The sequence below is a fragment of the Haliaeetus leucocephalus genome, unplaced genomic scaffold (genome assembly GCF_000737465.1).
Source record: "Haliaeetus leucocephalus isolate CR32 unplaced genomic scaffold, Haliaeetus_leucocephalus-4.0 Scaffold339, whole genome shotgun sequence".
Lineage (NCBI taxonomy): Eukaryota > Metazoa > Chordata > Aves > Accipitriformes > Accipitridae > Haliaeetus > Haliaeetus leucocephalus.
In genome coordinates this window covers 7,391,329-7,411,019 of record NW_010972775.1, presented here as the reverse complement: position 1 = coordinate 7,411,019, position 19,691 = coordinate 7,391,329, and the positions used below count along the sequence as shown (strand labels likewise).

At 36.6% G+C, this 19,691-nt stretch overlaps 1 protein-coding gene across 2 annotated transcripts in view; it reads right to left on the bottom strand.

The window, feature by feature from the left end:
• Positions 1-19,691, bottom strand: part of THSD4 (thrombospondin, type I, domain containing 4) — a 305,910-nt gene that overhangs the window by 31,018 nt on the left and 255,201 nt on the right. For both annotated transcript variants that reach the window (XM_010571751.1, XM_010571752.1), the window contains one exon: positions 1,865-2,040. In XM_010571751.1, the coding sequence (XP_010570053.1) occupies positions 1,865-2,040 (176 nt within the window). The remainder of the gene's footprint in view (positions 1-1,864; positions 2,041-19,691) is intronic.

The window sequence follows — 19,691 nt, the reverse complement described above, 5'->3', positions numbered from 1 at the left end:
TTGCAGGAAAACACCTGGCATTATACAATAGTTTTGCTTTGACTTAGTGCACCTAAGTCTTTGTAGCAACGTATACTTCACACTTGGAGAAAACTTGAATCTCTTTTTATCTTGCTAGTTATAACCTGCTGTAACTTAGAAAACTTTTTCTCTACATTTTTAGAGTGGAGGAAAGACAGCATGATCTCAGAAAAAAGGAACAGAAAGCCATTTGGAGTTCCCATCTGCAAATCTCTTCATTTTTCTACACACAGCATAAAGATCATGAGTATGGATGAAAAGAGAATTACATGATTCAGGAACTGCAAGACAAAGTCTGAAAAAAGACATCTGTATCTGCACAGCTACAAATTTCAAACCGGTAAGAGAGGCTGTGTCATACCGATGACTGATTTTCTTACATCTAGCACTATCTATTTTTATCTTCTCACACTATATTGAAAAAGACACGAAACTGTCAGGTTATAATGAATTGTAGTATTCCTCATATCTACAAGAAATATCTCAGATAAGAGTCCAGTCAAATTAGATGTGGCAATGCACAGTAGCAGCCACAGAGCAAAACTGATAAAGCTGTGCTCATCATGCCAGCTTTCTTATATGCATTGCAAAAGCAAAAAAAGAGACTAAGCCTCAACTAAAACATTAAAATATGATAAATTTAAGCTTAAGGTTTTTTTATGGTATTACTTTGGAAATATCTGTTTAATCCATTTCCTGATCCTTTTCTCTCTAGCTCATTAGGTGTTAGGCATTAATCAGCTGACAATAAAAACTTAAGACCAAACCTCAGCTCAGAGCATCCTGTAACTACACAATGACACATGTATTTTAAAAACATGGGACTCTGCACTGCAGAATCTACAAGCCCAACCATTTAATCTTCTGGGCTTTTGCCAGTCTTACATTGCAATCAATCAGAAATTATCCAAAAAGAAGTAATGTTTGCATAATTATTACATTGCTTTATTAAGATACCATATAGCAGATGGGGAATAACTTTGCCAATATCTAACATTTCTCAGCTGAGTAATCAGGGTAGTTACTACTCATTTTTCAATGAAACAACCCAGCACACTCACTTTTCCACTCCATATTGCACTTAAGGGCAAAAAAGCCATAGCTGGATGAAACAACCAGTTAACCTAGTTTTTCCAATGAGTGAATATTACCTTGTGAAAGTATAATCTCAGAACACACCATTTATCTTTGAAAAAGTTGTAATCAATCCCAGTTACATTTTTTATTTCAATAATCTGTAAAAACCTGTCCCATCTGAAGTAACCAGCTTTTTCAATACAATTCCCCCCTTAGCCACAATTTGCCTTCTCTCATCCTTTCTCAAATGGCTATTATCTATGGTCTCCTAGCACAGCTTTGTATTAAAATTTCCCTGCTTCAAATCCTACATTCTACAGTTTTTTGGACTTACGTTTCTCTTCAAGAAAATTGAGACCATATCACTCTGTGAGAGGCCTTGTCTGATTTAGGTATTTGCTTCAGTTCACTGTAAAATTAAACTATGCTAAATTTTCTTGAGTAGGAAAGTATCCAGAGAAAATTCAGTTCACAAAAAACCCCTGGATATTTGTATGCTTTGTCTCTATTTTACTGAACAAGTAAAATTTGTTTTGCTGGATCAGTAAAGTCTGAGAGAAAAAGGCTTCATTGTTATTTAGATTTCCTATGACTTGGAGCAAGATGGGAACAAGAGCAAGCAATAGTAAAATATAAAAAATACGGTTTCAAAATTAAAGGAACAAAACAGTAATGAAGTATTGGTATTGAATGCAATGTGTGTTGCATGTTAACAAAGAACTGAACAGGTTTTTTCCATCAGGAAGATTAAATACAAGAAACTTACATAGACATCAAGGACTTCATTTGTTGGACCATCAGCTAAAAATGACTCTCCTGCAGTACTGGAGATTTCATTTGGGCGTTTATAGGTGAACATTGTCCCACCACCTTCATATCTCCCAGGTCGATCAATTGCCCAGTTTCCATTGATGATGGACCGTCCTGATCGACTCCGCAACGCTGTAGAGGATGGGGACAGAAACACAAGGACTTTGCTCAGAGGAAATCACCTTCACATACTGGTGCCCAATCAAATCCCCAAAGGTGCATTACACTGTTAGGTGTTCTCTGATGCCAGCGGACAAAGCTGTGTGGCTGCTGAAAAGAACAGAGTTATATTAGTAGTAGCACAATTAGTAGTAGCACAAAAAAGCGCCAAGCTTAGAAAACTTTGTCCGAACGCTTGGTATGTTTATGCTGCAAGAAAAGAAAGAAAAATCCAAGGTAGCTTGGCAACCTTTTCCAACAGTTTCTCACAGGTTGTCATGTGACTCTCAGCGAGCCAGCGGCATACACTGAACATACATGGATGCCAAGGCAGTGGCTTTCCTCTACTTCCTTCTCACTGAATTGACTATTTTGTGATTAGACAGAACAAAACACAGAGGCATATACAGAAAATCAGTACGTTATACAGTGCAGAGGCACCAAACAATTTAGGGACACATGAATTTCCTGGGTTGCCAAACATTCCAGTTATTCTTCATGAAGCCATTTGGCTACTCCCTCCATTTCCTTTTCAGAACACAGTTCTTTTTGCCAGAACATCTGCATAGCCCTGATCTGCAGCACTGTTTGGAATGACAAGCTCTCTGAAAATGCCAGTAGGATCTCTTGCATAAGGAAAAATGACTTGCAAATCAGATACTAGCCAGTGAAGGATAAAATATGGATTCAATATCCAGTTGTGCAGTGCATTCCCTTTGTCACCATGGGCAAGTCACTGATTTCTACATGCTTCTGTTCCTTCCTGTTCCTACTTCCTTACCTGTCTATGTGACTATAATTTTAAGTCCTTAAGGTCAGAAGCTCCCCACATACATGTGCCTAATTTTATGCAATATTACAGTTATATATTTTAAAATATAGTAGTATCTTGAGGCCGAAACCACATCAGACATTGTTTAAGTACACAGGAAAGACATGACCCTTTCCCTAAAGGCTCTACTCACAGATTTTTAATGTTATTACAAAAGAATTTGCTTTTAAACACAGATTTTAAAACAGACAACAAACTCTACTAATAACCTTGGCTGTATATTTCTCGACTTTTTAATGCAAATTCAAGGCACAAACTTTGAAATTATAAAAATTTAGGGTCAAGGAGCCAGTTATTCCAGAGACTGTTTCTTCTTTATCCTGTCACAACTGCGATACTCAAGTTAAAATACTCTCAGCATTATACATAACTATGCTGCTGGGAAAAATTTAAAAAGCCTACATGCATGGCCTAAATGATGGGAAACTAAATTTATGCTGTTAATTCCAAAGTAATACACATTAGAGAAGAAACTTAAATTGTTCTTACATATTCCAGACATTTGAATTAACTTTATTAATCAATAGAAGCAGTCTTTCTGCTTTTGCTGCAGGCCTCTCAGTGAAGAACATCAGTGTGACCATGTGGTGAGAAACGGTCACAAAATGTCAATGTAAAGGCATGTTATGTTAAAATAAAAAAAGACAGCAATAGAGAACCACACTGCAAATATTGTTGTTCTTTTATATAAATTAGTTATTTTAAGTGCAATACTACTGCCACATTTCAGAAACCATGTCAATCACTTCGTTACTCTTCTTTGAGTACCCCTTGTTGAAAGAAAACCTTCTGTATTGAGAAAATTCCATAGTTACAGATAAAGATGCAGATAAATACAGAAATATGGATTAAAAATGAATTATTCCAATTCAAAACAAGAAAAAATAAGGGAAAGTAATGAAAAATAGGTTTGTAAATTCAAAAAGAATACTTTTCACATGATGTGTGTCTATAGGCACAGATTCAATCCAACAAGAAACTGTTGAGGGGAACGCTTTAATAAGATACAAGAAAGGATTGGACTGGTAGATTTTTTTTAAATTAATAAAAGTAAATGGCTGCAAAGGAACATCCTGATATTTAAGTTTGAACTTTATAATATCCTACGTATGTTAGGCTGAGACCTATAACTTGAGCAGATTATTTTCTATTTGCCAAGTGTATATTCTTACAGCATCTTATGAAACACCTTACTGTTGGTCAGCACAAAATACAGGGAACTGGACAGATCACTATCTTGATCCACAGAGCAAGTTCTGTAACCCTACTAGAAGACTGAGCTGACATCCAGGCTTAAAGAGAATCCAGCATGGAAGAACTCAGAACAGAACATACTGGGTGAAGGGACAGTGACACTATCAGTGTCCCTGCCTTGTTAACTTGCAAGATTCAAAGTCTTTTTCCCCTATGGAAGTGGTTGCTGAGAACTTAACTCTTTTTAATTTACTTAATACTGATGAAATTGTTTATAGAAGATTACTTGTGTTTTTTCAAAAATTTTGTAAATAGTGCTTAGATACATACCATCATGTACTTATGTCTCCTGTAAGTCCTTACCATTGTTATTCGTTAATGAAAAAGCAATGGTTCATTAGACAAAGTGGGTGACTTTATCAATCTTCAAGCCTCAACCAACTAGAATTTTCAGTTATGTTTGTGATTTCAAGTCAGCTTGCATTAGTTTGCCTTATAATACATGCAGAAACAGAGGTATGCAATACTGATACATTATCTAACTACTAACAACAGATTTGAACTGCAGTTGTATGCGCTTTATTAGTCACCCCTGCACTAAACCGATACAGTCACTCCTCTAGAAAGGCTAAGGACTCGGCAACCTACTTTTTCAAAGTGATACGAGAACATGTGTGCAACCTGCAAATTTAAAATATGAATTAGTTTAGTCGTTATTAGTAGTATCCCAGTTTGTGCAAGAAAATTTTTTAATAAGATCGCATCTGTTCTTCATTAAGAGGAAAATAAGGTAGTAACTGAACAGAAGTATAGAAGTAGATAAATTAATTGAAAAGACTTCACATTATCACATTCCATCCTTTCTACACTGTAAAGAATTTTTTTTTTTAATCATTCTGGACAAAATGTACGATGGAGGAAGGTTAAGGAATAAAGCAGTTGGCTACCACCAGTTCCGGACCTATGAGAAAGAAGCCCATATTGTTGACAGTCTTTACTTCCAAGGAAATACATAGGACTGCCCCTGTCCCTTGACAGGGGCCTTGATGGGTGAGGTTTCAAACTTTGACTTCTCCCTGTGTAAAATACTCAGTGGATCTGAGTGGCTAGACAGAGCTGCACCCACATAAGCTCAGAAGGCATGAGTCATGGTGGACAGCTTCCCACCTTTCTGGACTTCTGAAGGAAAGCAAAGTTAGCCTGTATCACTCCCAATAGAGCACTAAAACAGCTGGCATAATCAAGAACCTGGTGCATTTGGCTTGCAGCTGAAGTAAAAAATTTAAATAACATTAATGGCTCTGGATCAGACCCTGTAAAAATGCATTCATGCATTTTGAAATTTTATTTCATTTAATGCTACATGATTATTTTCCCAAGAGCTATCATACATCCACTTGCCTCCCAGGTCTAATTTTCTGACACATCAACAAAACAGTCTCTATACCATGAACATTAGTTGAAAAATATTTTATACAACATCAGACAGGAAAGTGGCATTATCATTACTCACACAGTGCTGGGAGGAAAAATTACAGCTCACATACTATTGGATATAGGTTAAAGATGAAATCCATTCACACTGTTTACATGCTATTTACACTTGCTACATTTTAATTCAAACAACTGTGGAGTAAATGCTTCTGCAAAATTTATTGGAGACTGGTTTTACATTGTTTTTTAATATGGAACACTTCCTTAACTTTATGATCTGAGTATTTTTTCTTATACTGCTGCTAAACAAATAAAATAAATGAATTCTCAAGAGCTCAGGAAAAAAAAAAAGAGAGCTGGCTAAGATTAAATTGTTGTTAGTACTGAAGCTGTAGAAAGATGGCTAAGAAACTGAGAGTCCATTAAACTTTCATTTCAAATCCATCATATGACAGGTCAGAAACAGGCCTCCCCATAAAAAGGGAAAACATGCCTCTTTTATGTTTTGATCACTCTGCAGCTACCACCTCAACTCTGCCCCCTGAAGAATTTTTATGGTGCTAATATTTTTAGCCAAAGCATGAAAGATTATGAAAAGCTTTACCATTAACTCCTCATGAGGAATTCCTCATATAGTCTGTAGCTGATTTCATCTATCATTCATCCTTCTTACCTAAAACCGTGTTGTTTACAGTGGCCTTCAGTAATGTTTTGCACTAGAGGTACATAATATTTCAGGATACAAACTCTGATCAAGACTTCTGATTGGTCTACAATTTGATGGCAAAATCTCAGTAGGCCATACATTAAGACTTGTATTTCAAGTATCTGAAGACTATTAATTTTCTACAGTTCAGCTTACAGCTCTCCTTTTAAAGATATTTTGCAGCTCCTGTCTTCCTGTTCAACAATTCTATACAGCCTTCCCTACAACTCGGGGAAAAAAAAAGTGAAAGATAATTTACATCGAAGGTAGTTGATGCAGTGGTGCAACAGAGTGAAGTTCTGTAAACAATGAACTCGCATCCACTTTCAAGGTCAGTATTTCCAGTTAGAAGTTGATGTTTGATGGTTTATAAGAGTAACTTTTGTAATCCTAATTTAAACTACATAACTACAATCAGAATATTAAAAAATCCATCGCTCCACTACTTTAAAAATAACTCCATTTCTATAGTTCCCTTTCATTGTGTTTTTCAATCTTGTCAACTTTCTTGATTCTAGCTCACAACACGCTTCAGCTCCTGAATGTTAGCGACCACTTCATACTCTCAGATGAATTAAAAAAACCAAACCAAACCAAAACTACAAAAAAGTTTGCAACACTCAGAACTAGAAAAATATACAAAGATGTGAACTTAGTATATGTCAAAGCTAGGCTACAAGTAAAAAGACTCCATTATTATTACTATTACTATTGTGAAAAACATCATCCAGCCTGTATCAAAACTTTCTATAAAACTTTTAAGTATGTAACAGTAAATTGAGAATCTTACACAGGAAAAAATGCACTGCTCTTTACCATATACTAACCCAGCTGTTCTGGCATAAATCAGTCACTCCTCTTTGTCCTCTCCCTTCAGCTATAGCTAATTTAACAGCTAAGGTGAGTTTTGGTGTTCCAGTTTTTAAAAGTTTCACTCAACTTTTTCAAATTGGCGATTTCCTTATTAGAACTACAGCATCTCATTTACAGTATTACAACCAAAAAAACCCACTCCACCTTAAAAAAATCAGTGTGGATACAATTCAAGTAAATGCATTTGCTCTTCTGCTCAGAACTCTCCTACCTTAGATTAAGTGCCTAGTGTTGCTCAAGCAGACAGAGAGGAACTAGGAAAAAGTTGGTACCATTGCATATCTCCTAAAGACAGTTATCAAAAATGTGCTCTCATTCCCATGACAGCAGCTAATATGCATATTATTAGACATAAAGTAACTGCCTGATTAATTTTCTGCTCCTCTGTAATCTCCCTGTTTCCAGGATAACTGTCTGCTCTTTAATGACTCAGGGTCCCACTTGCTTAAAACTGACCAGGAAGTTTTTCCAGCGCTTCTCAACTCTGAAAACAAAGTAAATAGCTGCAATTTGGCCATCTTAAGATGATTCACCTGCAATATAAAAAATATTAACCTGAAAAATAAAATAATTCACTCACTCATGAACTGTTGTGTGAAAATAACTGCTTTGACGAAAGGAAAATGTCATCAGTCAGTCACAGTGGAGTAATGGTGAGTCAGTAAAAGAGTATTGCATGTACAGACCCACTGCAAAGGTTAGAGGAATAACTCTATATGAAAACTTCTAACATACTTCCAGTTATCAAGTTAAGTTTGAACAAAATTAGTTTTCCAGATATTTTTAAGTACCTAAGTTAGTAACGAGACTCATTAAATCTACAGCAGAAGAAGACTTCAAGACTTCCAGAACTTCTCATTTCACAGTAAATTCACATTATGCAAGGAAAGCCTCTTCTCGTGGCATTTTCCTAAGTCTACGTCTGGGAAAAGCCCCAAACATTTGCTTGTGAAAATTAAAGTTCACATAAACTCAATGTAAAAATACATTCAGCTTGAGTTATAGAGCAAAGGTTCATATCACATCTTCATTTATCTCATTATAACATAATACAACAAAAAGGACAAAAAGAAAGTGAGCAATTAAATAGGAACATATGGCAGCTGCCTCTGTAAGATACGTAATTTACAGTGTATTCATGTTAATTTGTCAGGTATTGCCAACCTGTGCCAACAATTACACATGTGGAATTGTTACATATCAGGCAGCATCATTTAAAGATACTCCAAAATACAAAGAGAAAAAGAGTGTCTCTGGTTTTTTTTATTCAGATTACTTAAATATTTCTGAATATTGACAGAAAAAAATGCTAGAAAAAGATTCAAGCACTTGCAATAAAGGTAATAATTAATTGAAAGTAAAATCAATAGCTTAGCATTAAATACTAAAATAAACATTTCCCCCCCTCCCCCCCCCCCCCCCCCCGAATTTTATAAATACCTGAGTGGTTAGCATGAATGAATGACTTAAAATCTAATAAATGGGTTTTGAACATCTGCTGTGAAGGTGCCAGGCAGTTTTCAAGGGAAACAATTCTGGGGAGCAGAGTATTTATAGGGAAAATTACTGTGAAATTTGGAATAAACCATTAGTTTGGATTTGAATTTGGTGGATGGGTAAGGAAAGCAACAATTTCATAGAACTATATGAAGGACAGCTATCTGAGCAACTTCTACAACAATTAGCGCACTGTGCAAAGTAAAAGAAGAGTTTACAATTTATTTACCCTCATGTTCCTCAAATGTAGGTTTTCACAGGTCATTTATGTAAACGTTCAGTTTTAGTCAATGCAATGCTAAACACACCTTATATTATATAAAGTATGTCTGGTCTGGCATTGACAATTTATAAAATAGATGCTAAATGCTTTGTATGATCCAGAAAGAATATACACACACTATTCCCAGCACAAAGTCCCACCCGTGCTTCAGAAAACTGGAAACTTCCCAATCCATAAAAGCATTTTGATATATTTTGTAACCTTACTGCTGAATGACTCCTATGTTTCTAACTATTTCATATCTGAAGTGAAATATTTTATGTGTGGGCCTAGTACATCACTATCCACAGTACATTTTCACCCAAAGTTGCAGAGGCACAGTACCAATAATAAAATGAAACCTCTCAAACCTGGCAACAGCACTAATATTCAGAATAATACAGTACATTTATTTTCTGTCCTAATGCCTTTTTGTCTGGGAGAACAGTGTTCTAAGTCCTACTTAATTGCTTTACAAACCACATAAAGTCTTTCGACAGACAGAATCAAAGTTATTTCCCATATATTAAAATTATTAAGTGTCCTTCATTTGGTCCTGGCCCAAAGAGAGAGAAGCAGAGAGTAGTTCCTCTCTTCTGGGAAGAGGACTGCATGCTTGTAACTGTGGTCAGTGGGAAACAAAGTGAAGGCTTGTGCTGTTGAAGTTAATTGCAAATGTCTCACTGGTAATTTAATCCAGGGAACCTTGACAAGCTGCAGATGCACTCAAGATTCAAGTCAAAGATTGATAAAACATGGTAAAAATATTATTCGATAAATTTCCTCAACAAAGGCAGCTAGAACAGGCAAATGGGTGAGATGGATGGGGATCTCAAGCCACATTTGTTTTGCAGCTGCCAATTAAACCAAAGCATCTTATAGGCAAAGTGTAGCAACTATCTTATTTTTCCACCTCACCACAATTTTTATTTGACACATCACATTTGGAGCATATTTTTGGTATTTTACTTTAATAAGCTTTTTTTTTTTTTTTTTTAAATTCTGTTGCCATTTAAGTCCCATTAAAGTGTAAGAATGTTTTGGCTGAACTAGTTTTCTTTAGAAACACCACCACTGTGTGGATTGTCCGGCTCATAGTTCACAAACGAGTTTCACCATGTCTAGTGCACACAGGTGACTCGGGGGGGATACAAAAGTGAGCCAGCCTTGGGTTGCCTTGAGGCCCTGTCTCTCTGCAGAGACGTCTCACAGGGAGCTGTGTAGACAGCTTAGCCCTGGGTTGTCTGATAAACCCTAAAGTAAACAGGGCAGTGGCTGCACCATTCAAAGAACCAAAACCCGAACTGAGCCTTCAAATCCCTTAACAAATAGTACGCCCTGAGTCTCAATCCAACCACTATCCAGTTGCTGAGGGAGCAAGGTAAAAAAAAAAACAAACGCAAAACCTGGAGGGTTTCAGCTTCAGTTTCAAATGACAACCTTGTGTATTCAAACAATCACAGACCAGCAAAGGAAAGGTAAGGGGAAACTCCACTCAGATATACATAATCCATTTAGGTATATATCATAATCCACTCAGACATAGTCACACACACCATTCCACAAGACAGGGGATAAAAACTCTAAGATTCAGGTTGGAAATGGGGGGAGTCACTTCTCTAACTATGCAGTTGGCTTGCTTGATTGGGATGCCGGTCAAGGTAACTTCCCTGGGATTGAGAGCCCTTACCTGGAGGGGTAAGTGAATATTGTTTATGCTTTAAGTTTATAAATGCGTTTGTGGTTATCTGTGAATCACTTGTGGTTGTAATAATGTACTACTCTTGCCTTAAAAAATTGCAATAGTGCATTCCTCCATTGTATCTGTAAAACCTGCAATAGTGGCATGTTAAGTCTGTAAGTGAACTTCAAATAAGTTGTTTGCTTGAACCTTGCAGTTAAATCTGCAAGTGAAGTTCAAATCGTTTGCTTGAACCTTGCAGTTAAGTCCTTTTCCGTCACAACCACCTTCCCAGCATCTTCAAAGAAAGTGCCCAGAAACAGCTGCCATAAATAATATGACTACTTCTGAATAAGCACTATGATGAAAGAAGTGAAAGAAACACACCACTTCTACTACTTATTTTTCCTGTATGAAAATACATTATATGGAGCTTTCAGAGATAAATCTAAAATATTCACACACTGGATTATTAAAATCAGTGCAGAATGGTAGATCTTGTACCACTAAAGCATAAAGTTACCCTTTGGTGAAATCTCCTGTGAGATAAGTCAGTCAGTTTCATGGTAAAAACCATGCATAACTTGGCAGTGGGAATGTAATAGTAAGGGAGGCTTGGAAGTGGCTAGTTTGTTGGAAAAGTCCAACAAATGGACTGCATCAAGCTGGCCGTTAACTCTGAACAGCACACGCTTATAGCCTGTTGACCAGCTGCCATACCACAAGTCGAACTCCTAAAATCACTAGCTACTTCTGAGTATCTATAGATTATAAAACTCTCTCTCCAAAAGTACTTGGAAGACAACTTTAAAAATAGAAAAGTAAAAGACACTTAAAAAAACCCCAACAAACCAACAAACTATTCAGTTTTACAAAACATAGCTTGCCTTCACGCCTCTCAGCCTTGCAGTATGGAATACCCAATACATTTTAAGTCAAAAAAGAAAGAGTGTATTGACCACAATCTAGAAATACTGCATAGAGTATAGTTACTAGGCTACTTAAAGTACCTCTGATGCATAAAGAGAAGAAAAGCCAAATGCCTAAAGAGTCAATAACCTACAGTTTTAAAATAATGACATATGCATCAGTTCAAATGGATTCTCTGAAATAACCCCTTTCCAAAAGCATAGATGTTTGCAGATTACTAGAACACACCTTAGTTACAGAATATTTAGGAGGAATTTGGCACAGTTCTTGTGAACTGAATTACATATTATTTGCTGCTGACCTTTTGAATTCAAACTCGTACTGAGGTCATGGCAAAGCTCCCAGAGGACTCCAGGCTTAATTCAAGAAATATTAGTAGGACTAAGAATCTCATAATCAGCAAGAATCAAATGATCTTTAACGGTCTGATCCTACAAAACCCTTACTCTAGAGCCAACTGAGGATACTAGAAAATGGTCAGCAGTTCATTGACTGGGCCCTAAATTAATATCAGATTGTATACAATTAAGCTGAAGACAGTATCTCTGCAGGTGGGACACCTTCATCTCTTGCACTGTATTTGGTTTCTTCACTGGCAACCAAAACAGGGCAAGGGTACAGATCTTCTATGACAAAAATGGGGCATCTTCTAACTGTGCATAGCCAAGACAAAGTGTTGCTGAACTTCTAACCGTTTTGGAAGTTCAAAGCCATTACTGGTCACTTCAACAGTGTCAGAAAGGACCCAGATCAGAGAGTGGGACTTTCCACTGGGAAGTACTATATGACCTTATATAATCCTAAGGCAGAAGAATACTTTCTAATACAACCTTCAGGACAAAAAATCCCTTGTGCATGCCTCCACTATTCTGCAGTCCAGGGAGGACCAGAAGCAAACATAACACAAAAGCATAATACCACTTTTCATGTGTTCTTCAGATCCTGACTGAAACCAAGAGTAAGCTGGATCCTGTGATACCTCCAGTCCTTTTTCAAAGCCTAGGAACCAGAACATTCTCCACAAGTATCCAAATTTGAGATACTTATTCATATTTGGATCTGGTAAGCATCTGAAATTCTGGTTCTCTCTTTCTATACAGTTACCCAAAATAGATATAGACCCCTATCCTTACAAATCGTAATCATTTTTTCACCTAGTAGGAACTTAAAAATCAACTTTTTAGAAATCCAGCAAACATCTTTCCTTACAGCTTTGAATAGGTTGGGCATATGCTTATTTCCCAAAGATATTGTTGCATGTTATCCATGAACTTAGTAGTGGTCATAACATTACCAATTAAGTATGACACATAGGATTTTTGCTAACAGCAGCATTCGAGCAATTGCTTAAATATTTTCATAGTACAGAGTAGATAAAAATGGAGATAAAAACATCAGATTTGCAATACTATTACAAGGAAATGATAATTCAAGTATACTATTATTTCCAAGGAGTGGCTTATGCAGTTTTCTTTCATATCTAAAATATTAACAGTAGACTTCAGATGAACATTATGTTCTTCAGCATAATCTTTCTCAAGGAGTTTTTCTGATCTTCTACTTGGGGAACTATCATATCATATCAAATCAAAGAAATCCTGTTTCATATGAGAATAAATTTGAAACAGTGAATTGCATTAAACTGATTTTGCCAAGTTTGTCCTGAAATTCTACTTTGGCAGGTTTTATCCTTTCACAGTGACACAGTTAAAAAAGAGCCAGTACAAGAGATTCCTGCTCTGCTGTCTTAGGTCTAATTTACTGCTGTTTCAGTTGTAAGGGAACAGACATCTTCTGGATGCATTTCCTAATGATTATGAAAGCCATCTTTTTTCTTTTCTAAAAAAAAATGTGATCTAGTAAATTTGTATTGATGGCCACGTCATCTTTAGTGTTAGAATGGGAATAGATGACTTAATGGTAGAGTTAGAACAGGTGGATGAGAAATCAATTGAGCTGATGGAAAATTTATCTTCAACATCTATTACCGGTTATAAGTTGGCTTTTCTGAATCTGCAGTTTTGTACTGCAGACCTATGTTATATATAGATGTCACGGAACAATCTTCATTACTAATACTAGATGAGTGTGCTGGAATCCAGTTCCTTCAGAGTTCATTTACACTTTGCCATTCATCTTGCTTGGCCACTTTTCCACAATGCATCCAGCAGGCTTAATGAAAACAGCATTGCCAATTCTACTTCAGTTTCTGCGCAATTTCCTTTTCTGGATTTCATGCAATCACCAAGCGCTGAGATGTTCAGAATGCAGTTGCTTCCAAGGACAAGCTTAAAATAGATAACATTTGTTAAGATAGTTCTTTAAGGCCTCATCCTCCTCCTGTCTTATCTATTTCATTTAACCTTGGTTTTGGTCCAAAATAATCTGACAGTATTTTAAAATACTTAAGATTCTCTGGAAATGTCCTCTAGTTGTGATACATTTTTCTTTTGTGTTTGACTGTTACAAGCAAGTCCAATATTAATGAACTGATAAAGCTAAACTACAAAGGCTTTTTGTGCTTCATTTGTCTGCTGTAAGCTGTGATCAATCTACATTTCAATTCTGAATTATGCACAGAGACGTGTCAGTGATTGCAGCACTGCATTCACAGAAGACAAATTATTGTAAACTTTTCCAATGGTTTGTTGCCTGGAGAACACATGCAGTCTCCTAACTTTTCATTTTAGATTTTCTGACTACCATTCTAAGCTCCCCTGCAGCCCACTGTTAAAAGCGGTCTAAACCCAAACAACTGATTGCCCTTTCTACACTATCTACAGCTGTTCTAGATGGTAAAGCTCAGCAAACAAGACCAGCCAAACGCAAAAATCCAAGTAATATTACTTTGGCACGAAATAAAATGTTTTGCTTTGGTGTCAGAACCTTAGTACCTTTGGCCCGACTCTGAAAAATGTAGATTGAATTTGAAATTTAATTGTGTTAAAAAAAAATTTGAAAATATTGTTTCACAAACATCTGTTGCTTTCCTGAAAGAGCTGTGGCCACAAGTACTAGACGAATTTGACACAGATGTGTACATAGTTTTCATCCTGCCTCAGCCTTTTGTTGAACTTCCTACTTTTTGGCAGGTATTTCCCAAATTTTAATTACGATGACAAGAGAATTTTGGATCACTTGTGTAATTCTCTTTTCCTCTCTACGTATCAATTTATCAAATCTCTAGAGAAGCAGCATGAGTGAAGTTTCACAGTAAAATACTGCTGTCAATATAGTATCTTTATTTCATCACAGTTCTGAGATTGTCCTCAGAGAAAGAAGTTTAATCTTGCTCAGAGCTCCTCATGTGCCTGTTCTTGCAGATCGTCTCAGGCAACAAATCCCACTATAGCTTTCAAAAAAACCCTGATTTTTTGCTACCTGCAAAAAGAAAATACTATCTACTTGCTTAAAGGTAAAGGTTTTACAGTTAATCACTGCAAGCAGATATGCTCATTTTCTGCCACTGCAGTGAACAGTCATTTATTTTCCTTTTGGAGTATTCATTAAACTGTTGCTCTCTAATTTCCCCCTGCTGATGCAGCTTTCTCTTCACTAAGTTATGCCTGTTCCTTCTTGTCACTTCTGACTCCAAAAGCCATGTTGACGCAAATGCTGGGGCAGCAAAGCAGAACAGACAATTAACTACTACTGCAATGACTAATATGGGCTTTGAGAAACAAAACTGATTTATCATATAGCCATATAATCTATTCAGGCCCAGACACTACAGCAGGTTCAAAGTCTCGGCAGCTTTGATAAAATCTCCAAACAAATTTCAGATTAAATCTGCATGTTACAAAAGGGCATACATCTTTAGCTTCTATCAGAAGAGGATGCAGTATTTCCCCGTGTTTTTTAATACAGCCTTCCCCGATAGGTATTAATAATAGCCAACTGAAAAACACATTAGCTAGTCTACCCTTCCTCTTTTGTTATGTCTCTGATGAGATGAGAAGCAAAATGAAACAAACACACTCTCTGACTACTGTACACTTCAACTTCCAATACTCTGGCACATGCAAGTTACTACAGAATACACATACAGTGATATATGACATGGCATTTGCAAAATATGTGATTATATGGCATTTACTGTGCTTCAGTGTCACTACTGCTCTCCCACACATCATACTCAATCCCACTGGGGAACAGTGTGCAACAGTGAAAAATCTAACCAGGGACCTTTTGAAAGCAGATGTAAATAGTAGTGGTAATCAATCAGAGGATGTATTTAAATCCTTTTACTCACTCAGCTGCTAGAGTAAGACTGTAAATGTATGTCTGTATATGGGCTGGAACTTTTGAAATAGGGAGTTCATGAAGCAGATTAGATGACGCAAGTAAAAAGGTTAATTAAAGCAGAATTCCAGCATTTTGGCAATTCTTCCACTGCAAGGCATAAGCACTCCTTATGAATTGCATCTTGGGCTTCATTTTCAGGGTTTTTTTTTCTATTATTGCTTCCCCTCTTTAAAATTGCTCTAATAAAAAGCCTTTTCCCATTTTTCAAATGGGTGCTTTTGAGGGATTGATGACTTTTAATATTACTAGTCATAAATACAGAATTAATAACATTTACATGACTCCCATGCTTTCCATAGGGAGTAAGTTACACAGAGGCAATACTCCCAAATGTTGAGATATGACTCTAAATAGCTTACCTGGAGTATACAATTCGTTTCTAAAAGCATTTATTGTAGGACATACTAATATTTACTGAGAAAGCAAATGAAAGAATAAGAGGAAACAACAGAGATGAAGTTCATCTCTATACTAGTGTTATGTTTATGAGGTCTCTAGCACAAAAATAAACCTGCTAAGTCCTCTTTAGCATGATAGGCTTCACTGAAGTTCAGAAAAGTGTGGAGGCATTAATGGTATGCTGTTAACTATAGATGCAAATGTTGCTTTGTGTAAGGATCTCAACAACCACTACCACAATTAAAGATACAACAATCCAATTCTGCACCAAGGGTGTTTCAATTCCCAATTTGTATCAAAGTGTATGGACTGCAGTGAGTGAAAAAATTCTATAAGAAATGACATAACTCTTAAACACAGTCATTGTATTTTATGAGTAGTATATTATAGTCCTCTGTACTGGAGGGGAAGTAAGAGACAAGTTATCTGAATGCCAGCACAGTATTTGCTGAGGGTAAGAATCATTCCAACAATAACTGAAAATGAGCAGGTTTCCCATTATTCTGTAAATCAGCTAAACTAAAAGGACTTGCACAACTAATCTACATAGTGACAGTATATGAAAAAGAATGATGACCTTTCCATTTATTTTTACATAGCCATTCTCTATAATTATATACCTGAAATACATTTTATTAAGTACTATTAACATAATCTATAAAAAGCTCATTCTCTTTTAACTTGTACAGAAATTTCCCTTGAGTTGAAAGGGTAGGAGGAAATGACTGAATTCCCAATTCCACTAAAGTCACTGTAAATATTCTGCTGTTTTCAATGGTATATAATTTTACCACTGTTCAGGTTCATCCTGAAAATACTGAAGAGGAAGGGCTGGCAGAAAAGTAGGCTGAGTGAAATGAAATGAGGAGATAAGATAAAGGACAGCACGAAAATTCAGAGGAACAGAGAAAGAAATCATGCATGTCTTGTATCTGTAGAAAAATTAAGTCAAATGTATATGCAGTTGCACATCTACTATTCTGTTTTAGGAAATACAGCACCTCAGGGGAACTCTTGTTGTCAGAAGGACATAGGAATTGATGAGCAGAATGTAACTCATAATTGTGGGGTTTCTTCTATAGAGAACTTCAAAAAGTCTTTTCACATTCTTACTTATACATCCTTAATTTCTTTCTTTAAAGAAGGCAGGGCATAAACTAAGGTTAAGGTTTCTAAGTGGCAGTCTCAGAACTTTAGCTCTTATAAGGCTTAACAAGAATTTCAGTTTTACCTCAATGAAAAAGCATGGCTTGAATTTTTAGCAACAGATTTCCTACCATCCCTCAGTAAGATTGGGAAATACTCTTCACTGGCAGTAGCTGTAAACCAAGTATTTAGAAATAACAAACAACATTCACCACTAGTAGTCTCCAGGAGGGATACATTTCCAACAGAGCATGTGATATTTTAGCTATGCAGTTCCCACTGAACCTGCAGATTATAGCATTTGGCTTAGTTACATAATTTCAGTTAGAATCTGGTTCTTATATTTCAGGAGTTGATCAGGCTGCCTGCTAATGGCTCTGAACGTGATAGCTGAGCCTTCTGGCACAGCTCAGCTGCACATTAGTTAGCCCAGCACAGAAACTCAGCACACATTTGGCGTAAGTCCTATGGGCGGATAAATGCAATTGAATTATCTTCTAATCTAGACACTACTTCAGTCAGAAGGGGCAGATTAGTGAAATGCACATGTGCAAATACCCCACTCTTTCCTCCAGCTGGCATAACAAAAAATGTTTTGTACCTCTTTGCGCTCCTGACAATTGCCAAGAACTGGAATAGTTCTAAGACAGCTAAGTTAAAAGAGCAGATTGTGATATCTCAGCACCGTATCTCATGAAAATCAAAAGCTGAAGTAGAAAGAATTATTAACTGCTTCTTTTGTTTGCTAAATAGCTTTGCTTTAATTCCTCGCAATGAAGAACCGGAGCTAATGAATATTCCTAAGCTGTTTCGAATTTCAAGTGGAATTGCTGAAGAATTTTGGATGTTCTGTGTGGTAAAGTTGAATGCTGTAACTCAAAACACACAGATCTGTGAGCTGCAAAGCACTGTTCGGTCCCCTACCTTATACAGGAATTCCTCTGGCTCAATGTCTGCCATTCTCACTCACTGGAGGGCTTTCGAACCTAGTGTCTGATTTCAGGAAAGTCTGACAAAGGTGTTGACGTCTCAAATACAGTAACATTTGAACAAATGCTGACAACAGGATAGAGGAGAGATCTACAATAGTTCTCCCTTACTGAAAAGCAGGTTACAGCATGAGCCCGCAGCTATCTGCAACGCCAGGCCAGCCAGCTGGGCCAGCAGCATATGCAGGGTTTAGAACCAGGGTCAGCACACAGGGACGATCTAACTGAGCACTGGCACGGAGACTGAAGTTACTAGACCAAAGAGAGAGCTGAGGTTATTATGGGTGGGAGAATATTGGCTTTGACTAATTTAGTGGCCATTATGGTAAGGATACAGCAGCTTTCATTAATTCAGTGGCCGTTACAGTAAGGATACAGGCTGCAAAATAAACCAAACAGACTTTGTTCTGCTGGCCATGTTCGGCCCTGAAAAAACGTTCAATTCTTCACTTATTCTCTCTTCCAATAAAAGCTGACAACAGCATAGTAGATCCTGGTCTTCAGCTTAAAATAACATTAATTTATTATAGATCCTCCCAAGTATTTGGCTCTTAGCAAAGAATAATAATATATACACTAGTGAAAGGCTGTCTCCATTTACCTGAGAACACTTTGTCAGAAGATGAATTCCTGGCACAATAAGGTGGGTGGTCAAAGGAGAGCTGGAAATATAGCAAGTCAATTCAGCACTGGTATCCACTTCCCTCATACATTATTTTCCGGCTATAAAGGCTCAGGCCAGTCTCACACATGTTATTGTTTATGTCAGTCCGCACATTTAAACATAAAAAAGATGTTCTGGGACTGAATTGATTTGGTATTTATTTGACAAAGCTATCAAACCATGTGAAACACACAACTGATACCTGGAGGTAAGCCCAGAAACCCAGAGACATGACAAAAATGGAAATAATCTCATTTTATTGATGATTTTAATAGGTCCAAGAACAACAAAGAATATGACTGAATTATTTCATGAAAGGAAGCACGGGATTATCCCAAATACAAATCATTTCAGTGTATCACTTCTCATTCTATCATTGTTCTTTATTCCTGACCTACCTATTAAGCTAATGAAACAAAAATTTTCTCTGATCAAACTTTTTCATGGAAACACGGAAAAAAATTATGGATTTGCAAGTTGTGAGTCTATCTCCAGATCACTAAATAAGTCTGGCTAATTAATGGCAGTATTTTGTCTGCAGTATAGATAAAACAGTGGAGTCCAGATTCTGAATAGATAATAGAAGAAAATGAGTTAGGTATCACTAGTACAAACTATATAATTATTTTGCCATCAGGAACTAAATTAAAGTTTTTCCAAGCATACGTGGGAAAGAATATATAATTAATGAGAAAGTTGTTTTTTTCCTTCT